This window comes from Canis lupus, chromosome 6, assembly GCF_011100685.1.
Source record: "Canis lupus familiaris isolate Mischka breed German Shepherd chromosome 6, alternate assembly UU_Cfam_GSD_1.0, whole genome shotgun sequence".
NCBI lineage: Eukaryota > Metazoa > Chordata > Mammalia > Carnivora > Canidae > Canis > Canis lupus.
In genome coordinates, this window is record NC_049227.1 from 63,433,653 (window position 1) to 63,453,001 (window position 19,349).

The 19,349-nt window shown below is 39.6% G+C and overlaps 1 protein-coding gene and 1 non-coding gene across 9 annotated transcripts in view; one reads left to right on the forward strand and one right to left on the reverse strand.

Annotated features, from left to right (window-relative positions):
- The window catches only part of DNAI3 (dynein axonemal intermediate chain 3), an 80,326-nt gene that overhangs the window by 56,100 nt on the left and 4,877 nt on the right, over window positions 1-19,349 (reverse strand). For 6 of the 8 annotated variants that reach the window (XM_038541509.1, XM_038541511.1, XM_038541510.1 and 3 more), the window contains exons 2-8: window positions 15,381-15,476; window positions 14,931-14,969; window positions 8,466-8,647; window positions 7,775-7,879; window positions 7,044-7,193; window positions 5,580-5,779; window positions 2,912-3,028 (exon numbers count right to left, since the gene is read on the reverse strand). In XM_038541509.1, coding sequence (XP_038397437.1) covers window positions 2,912-3,028; window positions 5,580-5,779; window positions 7,044-7,193; window positions 7,775-7,879; window positions 8,466-8,647; window positions 14,931-14,969; window positions 15,381-15,462 — 875 coding nt within the window. In that variant the 5' untranslated portion in view covers window positions 15,463-15,476. Of the gene's footprint in view, window positions 1-2,911; window positions 3,029-5,579; window positions 5,780-7,043; window positions 7,194-7,774; window positions 7,880-8,465; window positions 8,648-14,930; window positions 14,970-15,380; window positions 15,477-18,700; window positions 18,889-19,349 lie in introns of all 8 variants that reach the window. The other 2 variants (XM_038541504.1, XM_038541505.1) reach the window with 1 other exon arrangement.
- LOC119872389 lies at window positions 12,760-12,862 on the forward strand. The gene has a single exon (XR_005361482.1). It is a non-coding gene; the product is annotated as a U6 spliceosomal RNA (small nuclear RNA).

Sequence of the window (19,349 nt, forward strand, 5' to 3'; positions counted from 1 at the left end):
CTCTCTCAGTCTGAACTGGGAGCTAATTCACAAAGGAGAAGTGAAGACGGCACCGTTTCTCTTGCTTCCTGTTTCTTGGTTTCTTTGCACTCCGGTTTCTGAATGGAGGCTGGCAAAACTGTTGTCTGAGTTAGAGCCTGTAAGTACTTTTTATTTTTTATTTATTTATCTATTTTTTAAAAGATTTTTATTTATTTATGAGACACACACACACACACACACACACACAGGCAGGCTCCACGGAAGGAGCCTGATGTAGGATTCGATCCTGGGACTCCAGGATCACACCCTGGGCCAAAAGCAGGCACCCAACCGCTGAGCCACTCAGGCATCCCCTGTAAGTACTTTAAAAAAAAAAAAAAAAAATATATATATATATATATATAATTTTAGAGAGGAGAGAGAGAGAGAGTGAGTGAGAGCAGGGGGAAGGACAGAGGGAGAGAGAGAGAGAATGTCAAGCTGACTCCATGCTGAGTGTGGAGCCTGACACGAGGCTCCATCTCAGGACCCTGAGATCATGACCTGAGCTGAAATTAAGAGTCAGATGCTTAATCAACTGAGCCACCCAGGTGCCCCTGTAATTCCTTTTTTTTTTTTTTTAATCTAGAAAATAATGTATCTTGGTTGCTTTGAGAATCCCTTGAAGTTCTTCTATCTGCTTTCTTATCATTTCCTTCTTTTGCAAATACTGCTTCCCTTAGGTTCTTTTTGGATAAAGTTCTGTAAGAACTCATTTCTAAAAGGGAACTCTTCCCAGATCAAAGCCAGGCTTATATTAACTTTTAAAAAATTGAATAAGCCTTCAACAGTTTTAGAGTGGGAAACATGGCAGCTGATATATTTGTGGGTTTATTTCTTCTTGACCAGTGCTATTATAATTCCGGAGCCAATTTTCCTATTTTTTCTTATATTTCTGGCTTCTCCTTCCCACATCTCAGAGAAGGAAATATAAAGCTGTTTAGTATTACTCTTTCTAAAGCCTGGTAACTGAAAGGGAAGAATAAAAACTGAAGTTTAAAGATAATACACCATGTGGATAATTAAGAATTGGCTGTAGGCCATTTATGGCTTTATTTTTATTTTTTTAAAGTATTTTTTATTTATTCCTGAGAGAGAGAGAGGCAGAGATAGGCAGAGGGAGAAGCAGGCTCTATGCAGTGAGCCTGACATGGGACTCGATCCGAGGTCTCTAGGATCAGGCCCTGGGCTGAAGGCGGTGCTAAACCGCTGAGCCACCAGCGCTGCCCCATTTATGGCTTTCAAATGGATAGACAGATTTCTCATTTTTAATATTCTTATCAGGAAAAATTTTAAGGACTACATTTTGATATGAGGAAACAGAAACCTTAGGTTTTCTTGTTCCTTTCTTACTGCCCCATAGGAAAATCAATAGCATGCTTTCTGTAAATGAGTGGCAGATAGTTAGCACACTGGTTTTTTTGTTTGTTGTTGTTGTTTAGTTTTGTAGCCAAGCAGAAATACATTTAATTTTGTCACCAAACAAGAAAATGAGGCTTGCTGCAAAGTTGGAAGTAAACTCACCTGATTTTCATTTCCCCTAATCAACCAGCAGAGTCTACAAAACAGCAACCCCCTTTTTAAAACATCAAACCTCTGGCAATTTCTGGAGGCTTCATGGAATTCTTTCTTGTAGTGTGTCCTCCTACCCTTGCCATGAGATCTACAGTTTTCCTGCATGTGTAATAACTTCTCCAGAGACCAGTTAGTACTGAAATCCTGTGAGGAGAGGGTGTGTTTCTACCTCTGGGTTTCTGGCTCTTTGAAAAAAACATTGTTTCCTCTGCTCTCCTTAGCTTTGATCCCATAGTTATTCTGGTGGCTGGTACAGGGAGATGGCAGGTAGGCTCGCTACAGTGTAAGACAAGTTAGCAAAGGACAGCCTGCTGAACGGTCGTTGGTCATCAGGCATTGGAGTATCTTTTTTCTTTGTTCCAAGTTTTTAAAAATTATTTTTGTTCCAAGTTTTAATAAACTTCACAAGAAGACTTGACCCAGAGTAAACATAACTATACATATATAAAGCATTTTATCTAGTTTAATATACTCTCTTTGCTTCCTTGGTGAGTTTTTGAACCAGATCCCCCCAGGCAGAGGAAATTACTTTCAAAATGTTGTTGGGATTTTCAGGATATTTAAAAGTCTCAAAGAATTAATGGTGTTTTCTTAAAAATGAAAAAGCTTACCATGGGCTATGTATGAACTTGACCAATAGATTTTTAATTTTGGAAAGAAATGGAAACCAACCTACAGGGTACAACTGGCAGACCTTTTCACCACTGGTTCCACTTCCTCTGAATTCTGATTTCGACTTGAGACTTTGTCAAGTTCTTCTCTGATGTAGAAACCCCAGGGTCCTAGTAACAGTGTGTGTGTGTCTCTGAAGAAGCCTCTCTCTCAGACTCAGTAAGAGAGGAATTAGGGGTAAGGGGTAAGATACAAAGGTACATCTGAATTGAATTCAGGATATCATTTACAAAGATCATCATTGCCATGATCGTCCTCCACACCCTCTGCATCCTCGTCTTTGTGATCCTTTGTGATCCTATACAAGTTAATGAAACTAAAAAGAGGAGTGAAGAACAAAGACTTAAATAAAGGGACTATGTGAATAGCTATTAGTTTGCCATTAGGAAAACATCCTCACACACTCAACTGTATACATTTCCCAGATGAATGCTGGTGTGGTCTTAGCCTGGGAGGTCTAGGATGTTGCCTGGCAATAGAAAGGAAAGAAAGACTGAGAATGTGTCACATGCTCATGCATATCTGATAACTCGTCATACTCTCTAACTAGACACCATGGACTGAGTTGCCTTTTAAGACCCATCATAATAGGTATGCATACACATTTTATGCTTATTTAAAAAACTCAATATACAATTTTTACCTTACAGACACGTTATTAAGAAAGTCACTCAGAGTCTTTGATTGTCCAAATATCTCTTTTTCCTCCTCTGAAAATTCTCTTGGATAATATTGTGTAGTGGCATTTTTGGGGTATGTCCTAAAAGAAAATTGAATACCAAAAATAAAATCAAAGGAAAGTAAATATAGGTTGTGACAGATCAAAGGTTTCTTTCTGTGATAGTAATAAGATACTATTTTTTATTTAAACTCTATATATTGAATTTTTTCTTATCCTAGATAACTCATGTTGACTGCCTTTTTGAAATACTTTGAGTGTTTATGTATTTGTTTCCAACATAATCAAGAAATTCTTTTTTTTTTTAAGATTTTATTTATTTATTCATGAGAGACACACAGAGAGAGAGGCAGAGACATAGGCAGAGGGAGAGGCAGGCTCCCTGTAGGGAACCCTATGCAGTACTTCATTCTGGGACCTCGGGATCACAACTTGGGCTGAAGGCAGACACTCAACCACTGAGCTACCCAGGCGTCCTCAAGAAGTTATTTTTTTAAGTTTTTATTTAGATATTTTTAACTTATAGAAAAGTTGTAAGAAAGATCTAAGGAACTCCCATACACTCTTCATCCAGATTCATCAGTTATTAACATTTTGCCACATGTGTTCATCATTCTCTCTCTTCATTTCATTAAATCGGCGCTTCTTTTTTTTTTTTTTTAATTTTTTTTTTATTTATTTATGATAGTCACACAGAGAGAGAGAGAGAGAGAGAGAGAGGCAGAGACACAGGCAGAGGGAGAAGCAGGCTCCATGCACCGGGAGCCCGACGTGGGATTCGATCCCGGGTCTCCAGGATCGCGCCCTGGGCCAAAGGCAGGCGCTAAACCGCAGCGCCACCCAGGGATCCCTAAATCGGCGCTTCTTAACCAGTGCAATCCTACTCCACCCCGACACCCTGGGAACATTTGGCCACATTGAGAAACATTTTTGGTTGTCACAAGTGGAATGTGCTACTGGCCTATGGAGGGTAGAAACCAGGGATGCAGGGATACCCTACAACACACAAGACAGCCTCCCACAAAAGAGATTTATCCAGCCCAAAATGTCAGTAGGGCTGAGATTGAGAAACTGCTCTAAATATACAAAACTAGAAACAATTTACATTTCAGCAATGATGGCACCATGATCTCTGGTAGGAAGCTTATTCCATCCAATCTGTCCTCCTGTCCCTCCTTTAACATATCCTGTTGCATTTGGGCATTGGCAGTCTCACCCACTAGACCAGGGAGCTCCTTGATTCTAGGGTATGGGGCTATAGAAAGGTCATATGGCACAGTCATTAAGAGTGTGCACTCTGGTGACATGCTGCCTGGTTTTGAAGCTTGGTTTTTATCACTTACAAGCTTTGTGACCTCGAGCTAATTATTTAACCTCTCTGTGCCTGTTTACTCATCTCTACACGAATCTCTCAAAGTACCTGGCTCATAAAGTCATAGTAAATTGAATGCATTAATACATGTAAAGCTTTAAAATAGCACATTATAAGTGCTCAAAAAATATTAGGTTGTATTTAATCTATGTTGAGCAAATGTAGGTAAAGTGTCTCCGTGGGAGGCAAATATATTGAGTAATGAAATAAGGAGTAAAGAGAGTTTTATGTTTCATAAACAATTCTTTTTTCCCCTAGCTAGCTCAGTATCAGTAGCACAAAGCAGAGGGCTAGAAAGAATGTTGGTGTTGGAACCAGAGAGACCTGGGTTCAAATCTTAGGTTCAGTTCTTAATTTCTAGCACACATTAGTGTCCTCTAGGTAGGATTAAGTAAGAAATTATATACCATGTATTGATTTCATCCAAGTAGCAATATGACTAAGAGCCATTCTTATTTTTTTAATGTGATTATTTTGTTATTTCTCAGCAGATCTATTTGTGATTGCTTCAGATTTAAATTATGTTCTGAATATTAAGTTTTATTTTTAACCTGGCTCTGCCCCATTTTATTTAGCTGTAAAATGGGGATAGTGCCTACCTCCAAGGGCAGTTGTAGGAATTAATTGAGTCGCTGTGTGCCAAGTGCTTAGAAGAATGCCTAATGTGTGGAAAGAACACTGGAAACATTCGCTTTCACTCTCAATCCTCTTTGAACCTCATCTTTGATTTTTTTTTTTTTTTTAAGGCTTCCATCACAATCATGTAGCTCAGCCTCTCTACCCTCAACTAGCCACCCTTCCTGATTTCCTGATCTTGGTAAGGAGTACCAGCATTCTCCTAGTCACCTAGATTTGAAACTTTTGATTCATATATTTTGTTTTCATCTTAAGGGTCAAGAACTTTGCCTATTTCTCATCTTTTCACTCCCTTTACATGGATACAACGGTCTCTCAGTACAAATCAGCATTCATTGAGAGGCAACTCAATCTAGAGTCCTCTGGTTTGGGTTTCTGTTGTTGGAACTTCCCTGTCCTTTCCTGAGTCTACCCCCCAAGTCTAACCTGATTGACTCGTGCTCTTCAGTTTTCTGCACCCTGGAAGGAACACAGAAATCTCTAGCTGGCTTGGCTTAGAAATTTGTCTCAAAGTCTTAGTTTCTTTGGTACTAATGTCTTTGGTACTAATAATACTTAATATTAAGTATTATTATACTTAATAATAATTGCCTTTGAAAATATACAACCCCATTACATGCTTACCATCTTGTTTGAGTACTTGTGTCCTTGACTTTGGGGACTACCTGCATGCCAACATCTTTCTCGAGTTGCTTGAGGGTAAAATTTCTATCTGGGTAGGCTGTACACTCAATATAGGCATCTTTTACACTGGAAGCATTTTGGTCACTGAACTTAATTGGCGCTCCAAATTTACTTCTTTTTCGAGAAATCATATATGTAATCTGCAACAGCAGTAAAAGTAACATAATCAAGTCCATGGAAAAGTGGATGTATGGTGGACAATACTGGTGCTCTGCTCAAATCCTCCCAAATCTCTTTCTATACTTTGTTTGCCCCTCCAGCTCTGTATGCTTTCTATTTCCAGGGCTACCACCTACTGCTCTTCTGCAGAGCACTGCTTTAGGGCTACTGGGACCACTTTGGTACAAAGGTACCAAAAAATAGGATGTGACTCGAAGCTTACATCTTGATCAGTGTTGGACTGGTAGGAGACATGTGTAAGCCTATCTTTTTTGCTGCTGTTTGGGACAACCCAGGTATAATTTACATTCCAGGGTTCCCTTAGGGGTTCAAGCTGAAGCCTTTCCTCTACTGGACTTGTGCCTGAGACTGCATCCTTGGTAAGGACTTCTGCTCTGTCCTTATCCTGCTACTTTTCCTATACTTCTATGGAACATTTTCATAATAAATCACTCACATACAAAGCTTCTCAGGGGCTGCTCTGGAATGCCACTGTGTCAGTTTCCTAGGGCTGCTGTAACCAGGTGCCACAACCTGGGTGCTTTAAAACAACAGGAATTTATTTGAACTATGAACATAGTTGTAGAGGCTGGAAGCCCAAGATCAAAATGTTGAAGGCTTTGTTCCTTTTTAGGGGATCTGAGGGAGAATCTGTTTCTTGCCTCTCTCCTAGCTTCTTTTTTTTATTATTTTTTTTTAATTTATGATAGTCACACAGAGAGAGAGAGAGGCAGAGACATAGGCAGAGTGAGAAGCAGGCTCCATGCACCGGGAGCCCGACGTGGGACTTGATCCCGGGTCTCCAGGATCGCGCCCTGGGCCAAAGGCAGGCGCCAAACTGCTGCGCCACCCAGGGATCCCCTCTCTCCTAGCTTCTGGTGATGGCCAGCAACCTTTGCTGTTCTCTGGCTTGTAGATACATAACTCCAATTTCTGCTTCCTTCTTCACATGGGTTCTCCCCACGACTTTGCATGGCTTTCTTTTTATAGGGACACAAGTCCTAGAGGATTAGCGACCCCCATTTCCTAATAGGGTCACATTCTGAGGTACTGGAGATTAGGACTTCAACATACCTCTTTGGGGGAACACATTTTGACCCTTAATACCCAAAGACTCCAAATAATGACCATTCTTCTATCAAAGGAAAAATGACATTCCCACTGGCAAACATAGCAAACCTCACAGATCCCTCAGGAAGCATTATAGAGAGGTAACACACTGAAGATCATATCCAAGCCTCTGACCTGTTTTGTAGATTCCTTAACTGATTCTTCCTCAATTTCTTTTTCACTGCCCAAAGAAACCCATGGTTTAGAGACAGGTGGCCTATAAACATATAAATCTTCTATAATATGCTCCTTGTAGTCTTCCTGTTCTTCTGCTATTTCTGGAGGCTGGAGTAAAATAAATAGCATGCTAAAATACATGACCAGAAGTAGATTATAGCTGCATGTGTATATTTCACAATAAACTTTACATTTGTATAAATTCATTAAGCACTTCCTTATTTTCTTTATTGTTGGTACATGTTCTTCAATTAGGAGAAGGAAACTGAGCAAAAGAAAAGAAAAAGCCTTTTTAGTCTTCACAACAGCCCTGGAAACAGATACTGTTGGTGCCAACACTTTGCAGACAAGTGGTTCAGTAACTTACTCAAAGCCATGGAGACAGGAAAATGAGAACCAAGAATATGGGACAAAGAGTGGCCAACAGCAATGTTACTCCAGATTTACCGTTTCTGTTCTCATAGGTTCAGTGAAGGGCAAATAAGTGAGTAAGTACCTGCTACTCTGAGATGTTTGACTTAGCTCATCCCACATTTACTGTTTACCTACTTTAAATGCCAGAACCTGGTCTAGGCCCCAGGGAAAGAGAGCTGAACAAGAATAATCATAACCATAATGCATAGGTCTCCCCTGGAGGTATTTCTTCCTTCAGACAACCAACAAAATGCAAGGAATTGGGGTATGCTTACATTCAAATAATTTTCTTTGCCCTCTTCAGTTCCAATAAGATAAAAGTTAAGTCCATATCTGAAGTCTTTGTCATAAACAACCAGAAGCTCATCTCCAGGATATTCCTATAGGAGTATAATCAAAAGGGAAGGTCAGCTTTCCTTCAGTTTACTCAGACACAAAATTGATATATTTTTAATCAATCATAAAAGGGTAGCCATAGTGCTTATCTATGGCTCATAATCCCAAGTTGTAAAATTATTTTATTAACATAATATAGCTCTTAAAGCTCAGTAGGTCCAGGGAAATTTACCATATAATTTTATTTCTAATGGGAAAAAAGAAGCATTCCTTTTATTTGGTGTCGGTGCTCTATAGCATATTTGGAGGCGAATCAGGACCAAAATTATGAATTAAAAAAATTAAAGCAGTATGGAAAAATAAAAGTACATTCCTATTCTAGTTGAAATTGGGCAAGGATGAGCTTTTCTGGGTGTGAAGTAAGAATCAGTCATTGATAGGTGTTTGCTTTTCACAAAGGATCATCAAGCAGAATTCCAAAGGAGGCATGGGCAAGCTAGCATTTGTCCAATGTGATGGGGAGAGGGGAATGGCACAGGTTTGAATTCAATAATCTCTCTACCTTTTGTTATTATGTACTAGAAACTTCCTGAGGTAGAACTGAAAAATAAAGAAGGGTGTTGCACTTACTTGGATAACTTTTCTGACTGGATAGAAATCAGATACTGCAGCTCTGTTTTGAAAGTCTGCAAAAATATCTTCTTTTTTGATAAGCTTATAAGGTTGCTCATCTGTGACATCTTCATCTATTCGGCAGTTAAATATTTCCTGGGTCTGGGTAGTTAACACCAAAGGGTAAATTTCTGGATGACCTGGGGAAGGCAAAGTAGAATTTGGACATTAAATATAACTGCTTAAAATAGTAAGAAGAAACATAAATTTGTTTGCTTTAAATAATTGTCTTGGTTAGATTTTAGAAGACTTTAGAATAATTGTTCTTATTTTTAAAGTAAGTATATCCATTACAGAAAATGTCAAAAAGGTAAAAAGAAGAAAACAACAATTATCGGTAATACTACCTTTCAAGAGAGCCTCTATTAATAGAGTGCCCTATTTTCCCTCTCTCAAGATGTCTTCTCATTTTCTTATCCTTTTTCATTATCATCAGTTTCCATGGTCCCAGTCTCAGCTCTGCATCTATCCCCAAAACTCCCTCCCCCAAGTCTCCCTTCCAGGGTCCCAGAGCCCACTCCCATCTTTTCCAGACCCTATATGCCTGGACATCCTGACATCTTTTCTCCTACTGCTCAACAGATGTGCCAGCAAGGGGAGAAGTGCATGTGGCCTCTTAAAGTGGAATTTAGGGCTTATTTTCCTATAGAAAGATTTATCCCCCCTCCAAAAAAGAAATATTTACTCCCCCACCCTAGTGGCTCTATGACACAACTATCAGGTAATTTGGAGGGGAGGGGAATGACTATGTGCATAACACATTATGATTATATGTGGAGATGTATTCCAAATTGCAATCAGTTGGCATAATAAACATTTGGAATACAAGTTGTTCATAAATTAGAGACAAACTGCCATTTTTCCCTCCCTGGGAGTTGAAAATGGGGGAGCTGGGATCCAAACTAAGGTCCCTGCATTCTTACTACCATGCTGTACTTTCTTTCTAATGCGTGGACACAGCAGAGCACAGGAGAGGGTCCTGTTCCTTCCTCACACATGGTGGGGGAAGTGACAGATTACATCCCACAAGATACAGTGAGTGGCAGTTACTGACTTAGTAGTTGATAGAGCAGGAGCCACAGACAGACTTAAGCTCTAAGTAACTTACTCCTCAGAATCTTACTGTGTGTGTACAAGGAAGAGGCCTATGCCCTACAAACCTTAGCTTATACCTCAATTGCCCTGCATTTTGAAACAGAGCTAATTTAAATAACTCTCATGTATTTCATCTGTTTATTTATTTAATATTTTGGTTGCTATTCACTTTTTTTTTTAACATTTTATTTATTAATGAGGAGAGAGAGAGAGAGAGAGAGGCAGAGACAGAAGAAGGCTACAAGCAGGGAGCCTGACATGGGACTTGATCCCTGCTCTCTAGGATCACGCCCTGGGCCAAAGGCGGCGCTAAACCGCTGAGCCACCCAGGCTGCCCTGCTATTTACTTTTTGAAAAGCAGTTTATTAAGATATAATTGACAAATAATAAACTGGATATATTTAAAGTGTACAATTTGATAAATAATATGCATACACCCATGAAGCCATCACCACAAACAAGATAAAGAACACATCCATAATCCCTTGTTTCCTCTTGTCCCTTCCTCCCTGCATCCCTCCCTCGCCCCTAGGCAACCACTGATCTGCTTTCTATTACTTATGACTTAGTTCACTGTTCATGGAATATTTACAAATGCAATTACACAGCATGTTTATTTATCTTTTACTCAGCAAAATGATTTGAGATTCATTCGTGTTGTTGCATGTAGCAATGGTTCATTCCTTTACATTTCTGACTGATAATCCATAAAAGAAAAGATCGATAAGGCAAAGATTTCTTAAGATTTATGACTTTGAGTGTTATATCTAGGATATCTTTGCCTAATCCATGGTCACAAAGATTTTTCTCCTATGTTTTCTTCTAGAAGTTTTATAATATTTGGTTTTATATTAATGTCTATGATCTATTTTGAGTGAATTTTTGCATATGATGTGAAATATGGACTGAAGTTCTTTTTTTTTTTTGCATATAGATATACAATTATTCCAACATCATTTGTTGAAAAGACTGTTTTTTCTCCACTCAACTGCATTTGTACATTTTTGAAAATCCATTGACCATATATATGTTAGCCTACTTTGGGATTTGTCATTCTCATTTATTGGTCTATGTCTTTATAGTATCTTTTTTTTTTTTTTAATAGTATCTTTTTAAAATAGTAACAACAGGGGCACCTGGGTGGCTCAGTGGTTAAACGTCTGTTTTCAGCTCAGGGCATGATCCTGGGATCCTGGAGTGAAGTCCCACATTGGGCTCCCCACTGGGAACCTGCTTCTCCCTCTGCCTACATCTATGCATCTCTCATGAATAAATAAATAAAATCTTTAAAAAATAAAATAGTAAAAAAATAAAATAGTAACAGTGTGAACCATCTTTGTGACGGCCCACGTAAAGAAGTGTGTGTGTACTACCTAATTTAACTTCTAAGAATCTCATGAGGTAGGTCTCACTACCTTGTTTTTCAGACAAGGAAGTAGAGGCTCAGAAAGGTGAAGTGATTTGTGACCGCACAGTTATTAAATGGTGGAATTAGGAATTGAGCCAAGTCTGTATAATTCCCAAACCTGTGCTATTAATCACTGGTGGTAAACAGAATAGAGTCGCCTCATAGGTGTCCATGTCCTATTCCCTGAAACCTGTAAATAAGTTACCTTATATAACAAAAGGGACTACCAGATGTGATAAGGTAAGGAACATGAGATGGGGGAGATCATTGGACCCCTGAGGAGGGCCCAAGGTAACCACAAATGTCCTTGTAAGATGGAGGCAGGAGGGCCGAAGTCAAGGAAGGAGATGTGACAAAGAGGCAGAGGTCAAAGAGAGAAAGATTAGAAAATACTACATTTCTGGCCTTGAAAATAGAGGAAAGCACCAAGAGTCCATGAATGCAGAGAGCCTTTAGCTGAAAAAGGTAAAGGCGTGGATCTTCTCCTCAAAGCCTCCAGAAGGAACCAGCCCTGTTAATATCTTGACTTTGATCCAGTGAAAGTAATATCAGACTCCTGGTTTCCAAAATAGTAAGACAATTAGCCATTTAAGTTTTAAGTGTTTTAAGCCACTAGGTTTGTGGTAATTTGCAGCAATAGACAATACACTACTGATACTCTAACCGGTATTAAAGCATGACTTATACTTTGGATAAATTATTTAACTTCTGGGAGTCACAGCATCTCCACCTCTGTAATGGCCATGATAATGCCTACTTCGTAGAGACAAACAAATGAGAAGAGTGTGCCTGGCACAAAGGTATTGCTCCATAAATATTAGCTACATGTAAAAATTACATTTATTTTCTAGACACCTCTAGACATTGCCTTTTGGAACCTTAGGCAACAGTTTTTTCATTAGTTCATTGATCCCTATGTTTTTAGAAGGAAAGGGAATCCTAGTTCCCTGGGGCATGAGCCACAAGTCCTGAGTGATGGTTGACAAAGTCAGGACCCCATGGCAAGGAAGTCAGAGGGGTCCTAACATTGCCCTGGAAGGCCTGGGGGTAGAAGAGAGATGCTATAGTATAAAATAAATCAACACCTACCTTCAAGTCTTACTACAACATACAAAGGTTTTGTTTTTTTCTCCTTATATAGACATCTATTTTTTATCCCATTTATTTTCTGCTGAAACATCTCCATCATGCCCCATTCTCAAGTTCATGGATTTTCTTACCAGTCAACACATTCAGTCAAGAAATATTTATTGAGCAACTACTATGTGAAAAGCATAGTGTTGGTACTAGTTAGACTATCTAGAGGGAGAGGAAGACGTTAAACAGATACACTCAGAAATACAGAAGTACAAATCATGACAAGTGCTATTTAGGAGAAAACAGGGTGAAAGGTAGAACTTAGAACTAAGAAGAGTGGGAGTGATGGTGGTCTGTTAGATAAGAATAGGGAAAGCCATTTATTCATTCATTTATTCAACAAATCAATCAAATATTTGCTGAGTGCTTATTATGTATCAAGATCTGTTCTAGGCATTGGGGTACAGTGGTGAACAAGAGAGTTTCTGTTTCCCCAGAGTACATGTGTGCATATGTGCATGTGTGTGTTTGAGAGAGAGTGTGCACAAGGGCCAGCCAGGTGTGTGTGAAAACAGATTATAAATGCATAAAGAAATAAATACAGTCAATCTTCATTATTCGTGGATTTTGTATTGCAGATTCACTTGCTAAAACTTATCTGTAACCCCATGCTTGCTTTGGCAGCACATATATAAAGATTGGAATGATATAGAGAAGATTAGTGTGGTCCCTGTGCAAGGATGACACACAAATTCGTAAAGTGTTCCATATTTAAATAAAATAAAACAAAACAAAATGTATTTGTAACCCCAACGTGTAGTCATGGTGCTTTTACCATCACTAGTGGCCATGCTTATGGTGGCAAAACGTTTGAGCTGCCCAACATCCACATTCCCATCTTTTATCAGCCCTAAAACTGTAAACAAGTGTCCTTTTCACTGTCTATGTAGTGCCAAATATTCCACATTTTTGTATTTTTCTTTCTGGTGATTTTTCCAGTTAAATGGCCTCCAAGCATAGTGCTGAAGTTCTTTGTAGTATTCCTAAATGCAAGAAGGCTGGGATGAACCTTATGGAGAAAACACGGATATTAGATAAGCATTGTTCAGACATGACATGAGTTGTAGTGTGTTGGCTGTGAGTCAATGTTATGAATCAACAATATATATTAAATAAGGTGTCTTTAAACAGAAATGCACATAAAACAAGTTTATGTATTGATTGGCTAATGAAAATGTGACCAGAGAGGCTCATAGGAATCTAACTCTATATTTACCCTAGGAGTGATAGCTCAGTATTTGCTAATTCAGTGTTCACAGCTACTGCATAGAACTTCCAAGAAAAAGAAGAATTGGCTGTACTTTAATTTTTAAATTAGGATAAGTACTATGAAGGTAATAAAATGGTACTAGGTGAAAGAGAGGTCAAGGAAGTCCTTGTGCAGAGGTGGGATTGGAGTCTAGATCTGATTAGTGAAAAGGAGATATTGTATAGAAATCTATCCAGGTATCAGGAGTAGCAAGAGCAAAGGCCCCAAGGCACGAATAAATTTGGTATGCTCTGTGCTAAGCAAGGCTGGTGGGCTCTAGGTTAGGGTAGGACAGTGGTGGGGAGGGGAAGAGGAGAGGAGAGGAGAGAGGAGAGAGAGAGAAAGAAAGGCAGATCCAGGTCTGCTATAATGAAAAGTAAAACAATGGGAGAGTTTAGGCAGGAAAGACACATTACCAAGTGGTGTGCAGAATGGATTGAAAAAGAGTGAGTAGAATCAGTGATACCAGGTAGGGGTTAAGGAACCAATCTACATGAGAGATGTGGAGGTCTGGACTAAGCTTATAGATGTGGAGATAATGTGAAGTGGATGGGATATATTTTAGAGGTGGAATGGTTTAGATGTGGATGGGGAGGTGTTGAGGGGGAGAAAGTTGTCAAAGACAACTTCCAAATTTCTGGGCGGTGCATTCATTGATTCGATAAATTATTTATTGGGCAGTGTGCCCTGTTCCTGTGCCATTTACTGTCAGCTGGCATCCTCCTACCATCTCCCGACCTCCACCCCCCCCTTCTACCACCCTGGCCCAACCCACCACCTTCTCTTTCCTGGGTTCCTGAAATAGCTTTCTGACTGATCTCTGCTTCTGTCCCTGAAGTTCTCCGCTGGATAGCCAGGGTGACACTTTAAAAAGTCAGATTCCATCTGTTTAAATACCACTCGAGTAGCTCCCATCCTACATGACTAAAAGTCAAAGCCCTTACAACCAACTACAAGGCTTTTAGACCTTCCTCCTCCCCAACCCTCATTGTTTCCTCTCTGTCTGTAAACACGAAGTACACACCTAAGTTAAATCTATGAGGAAAGTTTGAACAACCAAAACAAAAGGTGCTATTGGAGTAAGATTATTTAGCCTCTAAAAGTAGGAGCAACATTAATTTGGTTGTTTAAGTTCTAGTTTATTTTCTTAAAAATTAGCCTCTTTACTTGAAATAGTGGGATCTTGCCATGAGGTAAAGATAAATATTGCCCATGAGCCGGAGTCTTAAAAATATCATTCTAATGAAAGTAATAACTTGCAGACTCACAACACTTTATAGTCTCTTCAGTAACCATACCATGTTTGATTTGTGAGAGGCTGCTCTGCTCAAGTCTGTTTCTCAGCTTGAAATTCTCTCTTCCACTCTTACTCTTTATTCTTTCTTTAAAATTTTTCACTTTATATCCAAATGACATAATGTAATTTTAGCCCATGTGCATCTTGATCAATTGCTTCAATTTGTATTGTTGTTTGCTTATTGCTTATCAAAATGTAAAACTGGGGACATAAATTCCCAATTATATTTCCACTTACCCATGCTCTCCATATTTAGAGTTTCTGCTTCTTCACTCTCTAGAATACAATTAAATGGTGTCAAATTTACATTTTTGAAGCAAAAAATGTTGTAGTTTTTACAGTCTTTTACTAAAGCCTCAAAGCACAAAACATAAACATAAATACACAATGAAGACAAACTATTTTATGAGTGATTAAATAGAATTTGAATAATTATCTTTGTTTCATAGAATGATCTCTTAGCGATATTTTCTCTATGGCATTCATTCTATGACATTTAACAGGTATTATAATGAAATGAATTAAAAATAAGAATAAACCTCCATACTTTAAATCCTGTATGTGGTTGACTTTTTGACAACAAAACTATTTCATTGCGTGATATATAAAACCTTAGTCATTTTGGTTGCTAATGTATATACAGATGCTAGACCCATAAAAATCCCATCGATGAAAAAACAATCCTACCAGGTAATATTGGTTTAGGTTTGCTCCGTTTGGAATTTTTTCGGTCACCTGAGCTCTTTTGTTTTTGAGATTTTGGAGCCATGGCTCTGAGTTAGGCTGCGTAAAGAGACAACATCATGAGTACATTCTGCTTTACACTTTCTAATAATAAGCATTATCATTTGATAAAACATAAGAATATGTTTTCTAAGCTTTGCCTTTGGTTAAATCGACATGTGTCTTCACAGAATGGGTGTTCTGTGACCAAAGGTTTATTGCAATAACAATCTTACTGAGAAGATCTTGCCATTCTGGGGGCACCTGGGTGGTTGAGAGTCTGCCTTTGGCTCAGGGCGTGAGCCAGGGTCTTGGGATCAAGTCCCGCATCGGGCTCCCTGCTCAGTGAGGAGCCTGCTTCTGCCTCTATGTCTCTGCCTCTCTCTGTGTGTCTCTCATGAATAAATGGATAAAATCTTAAAAAAAAAAATAGATCTTGCCATTCTGGTGGAGCCATCCAGCTGAAGCACACAAAAGTGACCTGCCAACCCTTCAAGGGTTCAGCCATAGGTGCCACCATGGAGCATGAGAGAGGATGCTGCTTCCACCACCTCTTGCTGCTGTCCCATCCCAGGGAGCTGTTGCCTGCTGCCCTGTGGCCAGCTCCCCAGCGGGTGCCCTAGCAACAAAGACAGGCTGCAAGTCCACTGGTAGACACAGGCCCATAATGTACATATATGTACATAATTTTAAAAATTAACATGATTTCAATAGTACTTAGGTCCTAACCTGTGTCCGTGTAACCCTGGTGTCCTTACTTGTGCTGTCAGAGAGTGCCTCCAAAGTTTTCTGTGAAATCACTCAACAGTTTTGAGTGAGGTCATCTGCTATCACATGAAATCCTTGTCATTCCAGTGGTCTATGCCTCATCTTGTCAGATGGTTAGGAGTGTGATTTCAGGAGTCTGAGCAGCAAGGTTGAAAAACAGACTCTGCCTTTGACCAACTGAGTGATCCTTGGCAAATTATGTATCTTTGAGTCTCTGTTATTCATGTTTAAGCGGGGGGGCTGATAATAAAAAAACCTGCTTCACAAGATGGTTGTAATGACTTACTGAAATAAAGTTGTATCTTCCTCAACTCAATCATATCAGTCAGACTGGCTGCTTTTTTTTTTTTTTTTTAAGATTTATTTATTTGGGTCATCTGGGTGGCTCAGTGGTTGAGTGTCTGCCTTTGGCTCAGGTCACGATCCTGGGATCCTGGGATGGAGTCCAGCATCAGGTTCCCTGTAGGGAGTCTGCTTCTCCCTTTGCCTATGTCTCTGCCTCTCTGTGTCTCTCATGAATAAATTAAAAAATCTTAAAAACAAAAGATTTGTTTGTTGAGAGAGAGAGAGAGAGAAAGAGAGAGCATGACAGTAGAGGCAGAGGGAGAGGGAGAAAGAATCTCAAGCAGACTGCTCTGAATGCAGAGCCCAACACAGGGCTTGATCTCACGACCCTGAGACCAGGACCTGAACCCAAATCTAGAGTCAGTCACTCAACCGACTTCACCACCCAGGTGCACCTTGTTGCCTCATTTTAATAACCAGTACAGGTTGAAAATTATTTCTTAGTCCAGTCAGAATATCCTGACTTTCATTTTATGCCTTGTCCCTTGATTACTAAATCTGGACCAAAGTGGGAGGGTGCGTTTGTGACATACATTTTTTACTTCAGATTTTTCACATGTATTTTTTTTCAAAAGAGAATAATGATAGCTCATGTTTGTGTTTACTATGTGCCAGGCACAGTCATATAAGTACTTCACATGTATTTTTATTTAATTTGAGCCACCCTTTTAGATAAGCATTTTATGAATACTGTTATCCTCATGCTCACTTTATAATGTGAAAACAGAGGCCAGGAAACTTGCTCAAGGGGATACACAAAGTGTGAGCGGTAGAGTCAAGGGTGTGAGCCCAGCCAGTCTGGCCTCAATGCCAATACTTTTAATCTTTGTACAAGGTTCTGCCTTTGCTTTCAGGGGAAACTGTTTACTGTGTTTCATTACAAATGAAATTAAAATCATTGTCTTTACCTAGAAAGGTAAATTTTATGATTTAATCAGAATTTTATGATTCTGACAACTTGGGAATTCCTACTTTTTAAATTTCTTGCAACAAACGGCTCTGAGCCAACTTTTCAGTCTGTCAGGAATCCTCCAACTCTCTTCTCAGCCTCAGTATAATTTCAAATCTTGAACCTCATCCACTTTTCAGAAAATTCTTTATAAATTCACCCCTCTCCATACTTAAAACACTCTGGATACCAGCTGGACTCACCCTACCCACATACACACACATACCACCACTACCACCACCACCACTATCCATTCCACAAATATTTATTTATTTATTTTTTAATTTTTATTTATTTATGATAGTCACACACACAGAGAGAGAGAGAGAGGCAGAGACACAGGCAGAGGGAGAAGCAGGCTCCATGCACCGGGAGCCCGACGTGGGATTCGATCCCAGGTCTCCAGGATCACGCCCTGGGCCAAAGGCAGGTGCCAAACCGCTGCGCCACCCAGGGATCCCCACAAATATTTATTGAGCAATTTCAGTGCACTAGAAGATATCCTAGCTGTTAGGAACACAGCAGTGAACAAAACAGGCTAAACCCTTGCACTAATAGAGCTTACATTCTAGAGGGGAGAGAGACAATTCTGGGGCAGGAATATGCTTGGCATATTTAAGAAAACAGGAAGGTCATGATGGCTGGAGTAGAGGGAATAAGGGAAGGTTAGATGAAATTGGCCAGAGAGGTGCTGAGGGTCTATATTAGCTCTGCTGGGGTAGTAAATGCCCTCCAAATCTCAGTAATATACATTGACAAATGTCTATTTCTTCTTATGTTCTTGTTTTGTGACTGTGAGTGAGCCCGCTGCTTTCAAGTCTTATTCTGGGACTCAGGCTGAAAGAGCAGCCCCTATTTGGCAGCCCCTACTTTTGTGGCAGGATAAAAAGTGAGAGAGCTACCAGAACTGTGTAATGCCTCCTCCATCTTCTCCATGGCACTGGCGTACTGCCCTTTCTGCTTACATTCCATTGGCTCAAGCAAGTCACACGGCCAATCCTGATAATGGAGGAAGAATGCATGCTTCCTCGACAATGGGTAGGAATCTATGATCCTTGCACAGGGAAGAGAGGTTAAGAGTTCTGGATAAAATAGTTTCAAACAAGGATATAATATACCACAAGGGGTCTAGGTCATGTGTAAGGACTTGGGCTTTTATTCTGAAGGAGGGGAGAACTGTTGGATGGTTTCCAGATGAGTTACTTTATTTGATCTGACTCACATTTTAAGGTCTCTATGGCTGCTGTGCAGTGAAGATTGCAGCAAGGAAAGAGCTGAAGCAGGGAATCCAACTGAGAAACATTCAGTAATCTGAGGAGGAGGTGAGTGTGGAATAGAAAAAGTGGTTGGTTTCTGCGTATATTGTAAGCCATGAGCCAACAGGATTTGCTGATGACTTGCTTGTAGGGTCTGAGAGAGAAAAAGGACCAAGGATGACTTCAATAAGTTTCACCTAAAGAATTGAAGGCATGAGGCTGCTATTTATTGAGATGGGGATCTGAGGGGAAGAGCTGATTTAAAAGGGAAACTCAAAAATTCAATTGAAGGCATGCAAAGTTAGACTGCAAAGTGAACTGTAAGCTCTGTAACTGGCACAGTGCCCATGCTAAAGCGATGTTGAATTAATCACTCCTGGGTATCCCCTTTCCTTCTGCCATTCTTAGCTTATGCATTTCCAGTCTGAACAAAAGGCATTTTGCTTAAGGTCTGTGGAATCACCTGTATACATGCTGTTTTCCTTTTCTATTGCTGCCCTACCAAATTACCAGAAATACAGTGTCTTAACACAAATTCATTACCTAACAATTCTGTAGTTCAGGAGTCTGATGTGCCTCTCACTGGGCTAAAATCAAGGTGTCAGCAAGATGTTA